Source organism: Cicer arietinum, chromosome 4 (assembly GCF_000331145.2).
Source record: "Cicer arietinum cultivar CDC Frontier isolate Library 1 chromosome 4, Cicar.CDCFrontier_v2.0, whole genome shotgun sequence".
Lineage (NCBI taxonomy): Eukaryota > Viridiplantae > Streptophyta > Magnoliopsida > Fabales > Fabaceae > Cicer > Cicer arietinum.
In genome coordinates, this window is record NC_021163.2 from 12,468,217 (window position 1) to 12,473,474 (window position 5,258).

Sequence of the window (5,258 nt, forward strand, 5' to 3'; positions counted from 1 at the left end):
TTGTTGAGATGGAAAAACGCTTTGTAAAAAGTGATAAGGCTGAAACAAGTTCTTTGCTTCAGAATTTAATTTCCATGAAGTATCAAGGCAAGGGAAATATAAGAGAGCACATTATGATGATGTCCAACATTGCTTCTAAGCTTAAAGGTCTAAAGCTTGAGTTGTCAGATGACTTACTCATTCATTTAGTATTGCTGTCTCTTCCTTCGCAATTCAGTCAGTTTAAGGTGACTTATAATTGTCAAAAGGAGAAATGGACTCTTAATGAGCTCATTTCATTATGTGTGCAAGAAGAGGACAGGCTGAAGCAAGATAGGACTGAAAGTGCTCACTTTACTAGCATCTCTAAAGACAAGGGCAAAAGGAAAAGAATTGAGGAGCCCAAGAACAAAGCTGCTGCTAAGGGTCCAGAACAAAAGAAGCAGACTAAGGATAACAACTGCTTCTTCTGCAGGAGTTCTGGACACGTGAAGAAGGATTGTGCCAAATATCACGCTTGGCGTGTTAAGAAAGGTATGATTCTGTCTTTGGTCTGTTCTGAGGTTAATTTAGCTTCAGTACCTAGAAACACTTGGTGGTTAGACTCTGGTGCAACTACTAACATCAGTGTTTCAATGCAGGGTTGCCTGAACTTCCGAAAGCCTAGTGATACTGAAAGATGGATCTATGTAGGAGATGGGAAGAAGGTAGAAGTTGAAGCCATAGGAAAATTTAGATTATTATTAAGTTCCGGTCATTATTTGGATTTAAAAGACACTTTTGTTGTACCGTCATTTAGACGGAATTTGATCTCTATTTCTTATTTGGACAAATCAGGATATTATTGTTCATTCGGGAATAAAGAATTTACTTTGTCTTTAAATTCGAATGTTGTTGGAACCGGTTTACTTTCTGGTTATGATAATCTTTATTTGTTGGAAACTGTGGCTAACTATAATGAAACCTTGAATGTGGAATCACGTGGTACTAAGCGGAAAATTGACAATTTCAATTCAGGGGTGCTTTGGCACAAGCGTCTAGGTCACATCTCTAAAAATAGAGTTGAACGACTTGTGTCAGATGGAATTTTAGATTCCATTGACTTCACAGACTTTAACGTTTGTGTAGCATGCATTAAAGGAAAACAGACTAAAGATAAGAAATTAGGCGCATATAGAGCTACAGACGTCTTAGAATTGATACATACGGACATCTGTGGGCCATTTCCAACTCCTTCTTGGAATGGTCAACAATATTTTATATCATTCATAGACGATTATTCTAGATATGCCTACCTTTACCTAATTCACGAAAAGTCCCAATCAATAGACGTGTTCAAATCCTTTAAGGCAGAAGTTGAGAATCAACTTAATAAAAGAATTAAAAAGGTCAAATCTGATCGTGGTGGTGAATACTACGGCAGATATGACGGTTCAGGTGAACAACGTCCGGGACCATTTGCCAAATACCTAGAGGAATGTGGAATCGTCCCACAATACACTATGCCGGGGTCACCCAGCATGAATGGTGTAGCTGAAAGACGAAACAGGACTCTTAAGGATATGGTAAGGAGTATGATTTGTCATTCCACCTTGCCAGAGTCACTCTGGGGAGAGGCATTAAAAACAGCAGCATACATTCTTAATAGAGTACCAACTAAGGCAGCGGCTAAAACACCTTATGAGCTTTGGATTGGGCGTAAGCCTAGTCTGAAGCACCTTCATGTTTGGGGATGTCCAGCTGAGGCAAGGCCTTATAGGCCGAATGAAAAGAAATTTGAACCCCGAACAATTAGCAGCTATTTTATAGGGTACTCAGAAAAATCAAGGGGCTATAAATTTTATGATCCTAATTTGAGAACAATTTTTGAGACGGGAACGGCAACGTTCTTTGAGGATATTGAGTTTGGGGGGAAGATTAAGGTTAAAGATTTTGTCTTTGAGGAAGAATCGGTAACAATTCCAGAACTGATTCTTCCACCAATTGACTTTCCCATTATTGAACAAACTCAAGATGATCTGGTTGTTCAGGAAGAACAAAATCCAGATCAAATTCAAGATCCTCAAGAACAAGTGCCTCAAGAGCCAGCTCCATTGCGGAGATCCACTAGAGAAAGGAAAAATGCTATTTCGGATGATTATGTAGTATTTATCAATGAGGTAGAGGAAAATGTTGGCATGACGGAAGACGACCCAGTCAACTTTCATCAAGCCATGCAAGATTCTCGTTCAGATAAGTGGATCGAAGCAATGAATGAGGAGTACAAGTCTATGCAAGACAATTCAGTTTGGGAACTTATCCCATTACCTGAAGGAAAGAAACCCATTGGTTGCAAATGGATTTTTAAAACCAAGCGGGATTCCAATGGTAATGTGGAGAGATATAAGGCACGTCTTGTAGCTAAGGGTTATACTCAAAAGGAAGGGATTGATTATAAAGAGACTTTCTCTCCGGTTTCATCGAAGGACTCTTTAAGAATAATCATGGCTCTTGTTGCTCACTTTAATTTGGAGCTTCATCAAATGGATGTAAAAACAGCTTTTCTCAATGGCGACATTGATGAGACGATCTATATGGTGCAGCCAGAAAACTTTGTGTTGGGAGACCCAAAGAATATGGTGTGCAAACTAAGAAAATCCATTTATGGGCTAAAACAAGCTTCTCGTCAATGGTACCATAAATTTCATCAAGTAATTCTCTCATTTGGTTTTGAGATGAATACAGTTGATGATTGTGTGTATCATAAGTTCAGTGGGAGCAGACATATTTTCCTGGTCTTGTATGTTGATGACATACTGCTTGCCACTAACGATATAGGCATGTTGCACGAAACTAAGAAATTTCTATCAAAGCATTTTGAGATGAAAGATCTTGGTGACGCCTCTTTTGTATTAGGAATTCAGATACACCGAGACAGATCTCGAGGTATTCTTGGATTGTCACAAAAGAGCTATATCGATAAGGTTCTCAAAAGGTTTGGGTTACAGGATTGCAAACCAGGGGACACCCCAGTTGCTAAGGGAGACAAGTTTAGTCTCAAACAGTGCCCTAAGGGAAGTTTGGAAATTCAAGAAATGCAAAAGATCCCTTATGCTTCAGCTGTAGGGAGTCTTATGTATGCCCAAGTATGTACGCGTCCAGACATAGCGTTCATAGTAGGGATTTTAGGCAGATATTTAAGCAATCCAGGTCTTGACCATTGGAAAGCAGCCAAGAGGGTCATGAGATATTTGAAGAGAACAAGAAACTACATGCTCACATATAGGAGGTCAGACCAGTTAGAGATCACTGGGTACTCTGACTCGGATTTTGCGGGATGCCAAGACAGCTTAAGATCAACTTCAGGCTATGTCTTTCTGTTAGCTGGTGGAGCAGTTTCTTGGCGTAGTGCCAAGCAAGGTCTTACTGCTTCATCAACCATGGCAGCAGAATTCGTAGCAATTCATGAGGCATCTGACCAGGGCATTTGGCTGAGAAATTTTGTCACGGGGCTGCAAATAGTTGAAGGGATTGAAAGACCACTCAAGTTGTATTGTGACAATAGATCAGCAGTCCTGTATTCTAACAATAATAGGAGCTCAACCAAGTCAAAGCACATTGACATTAAGTTCCTAGTTGTTAAAGAGAAGGTACAAAGTGGACAGATATCCATAGAACACTTAAGGACAAACTCCATGATTGCGGATCCACTCACTAAAGGTCTACCACCCAAGGTCTTTCATGAGCATACTGCTCACATGGGTGTGCTACAGTTTGAGGAATCTTGATTTTAGTGGGAGTTTCGTCCATTATGTAATTCATGTTCTATGTTTAATTGTAAAGTACAAATACATTGTATTTGGACTTTCTGATCAGAAATAAAGTTTAAAGTATTCAGTTTTTGGTTACTTTGTACATTTAAGTTATGGTATGATCTCATTCGATAAAGTAGGACCAGTTGAAAATTGACATGCATTGACCAACTTCATGTAATTTTCATGCTACACTTTTCATAATGGGTCTATGTCATTTAGTTGTGTCAGTACGGGTGATCATTGATGGGTTTAGTTATGCTTATTATGACGAAAGCCTCTTTGGTTCCATGTGCTGATATGATTAATGGACGGGACAATTTGGATTATACTCAAGGTAATTATAATGACATTTTTGACGTCATAAAGTCTAACACACTCCTAAGGATACATGTGTGACCAGTGGGAGATTGTAAGATTTATGGGTCACATATGTAATTAATTAATAAAGTGTGTTAGGGTCATTATATAATTAGCCAATAAACTAGGGGTCAAATAATATATAATAGTTTATGGCTAAAGAGCATAATAGTTATGAAAATTAATAGTGTAGATACCAGGCAATTTCTAATTTAATGAGGGGCTGAATTGGAAATACTGCAATTTGGGATATAACTAATAATAGTTATATATAGGGGTAATGGTCCCCAAGGCAAACACAACAAGACTATTCAGTTTCAAAACCCTAAAGGAGAAAATTCTCTGGTTCTCTCTATCCCCATCAAGAGAGCAAGGTCTTCAGGGTGTTTTGCTGAGGAAGATCACCCAACCTATTGGCTCTATCATCATCATCTCAGGATTTCATTAATGACAATTCCCACAGGTACGCTTCCGCCTTTGGCTATTCATCATGTAATTGACATGGATTGTTGAGCACAACATTATTAAGGTTTTTCCAACATTAAAATAAATATTATCGTAAAAGATATATTACACCTCATTAATACCCGATCAACCTTATCCGACATAAATTGAAAAATATCATGATATTTATGTATGTTTAACGTTTGGTATATAAATATTAATTAATGTGACGGCTGTTCCTCTCACTAATTGCCATCCTCCTCTTTGCTTTATATCTTATCTTCCTTTAATTTATGATCACACATAAGTTAACAACTCTGAAGCACCATCGATGGGATCTAATGTGCACGTTCCGTTCAAGACCGAAACGACGTCGGTTTGGACGGATGAAATGCACGTGCAATTCCTGAAGACGATGGAAGCCTCATTCATCCGTAAAATGCTACAACAAAACCGTGACGGTTGTTCCCGCCTCAAGCGCCAACTCCCAGATAAGAAAATAGCATCCTCAGGTAGCTATAGCTACTTCATCGTGTTGCAATGACACGACATCGTTGTGTAACATTCACTTGGCACCAAACAAACAGCTAGCATGTAAAGAGAAGAAGGGACGTTGTCATTGTTTCAATTTTTTCGATGGGATGTACTTCTTAGATATTTCTCGATATACTTTTTTTATTTTTC

General features: G+C 38.6%; 1 protein-coding gene across 1 annotated transcript in view; it reads left to right on the plus strand.

The window, feature by feature from the left end:
* Nucleotides 1-4,798: 4,798 nt before the first annotated feature.
* LOC101504477 (uncharacterized) overlaps nucleotides 4,799-5,258 on the plus strand; it is a 1,455-nt gene continuing 995 nt past the window's right edge. Inside the window, exon 1 of the mRNA XM_004496531.4 lies at nucleotides 4,799-5,086. Coding sequence (XP_004496588.1) covers nucleotides 4,906-5,086 — 181 coding nt within the window. The 5' untranslated portion in view covers nucleotides 4,799-4,905. The remainder of the gene's footprint in view (nucleotides 5,087-5,258) is intronic.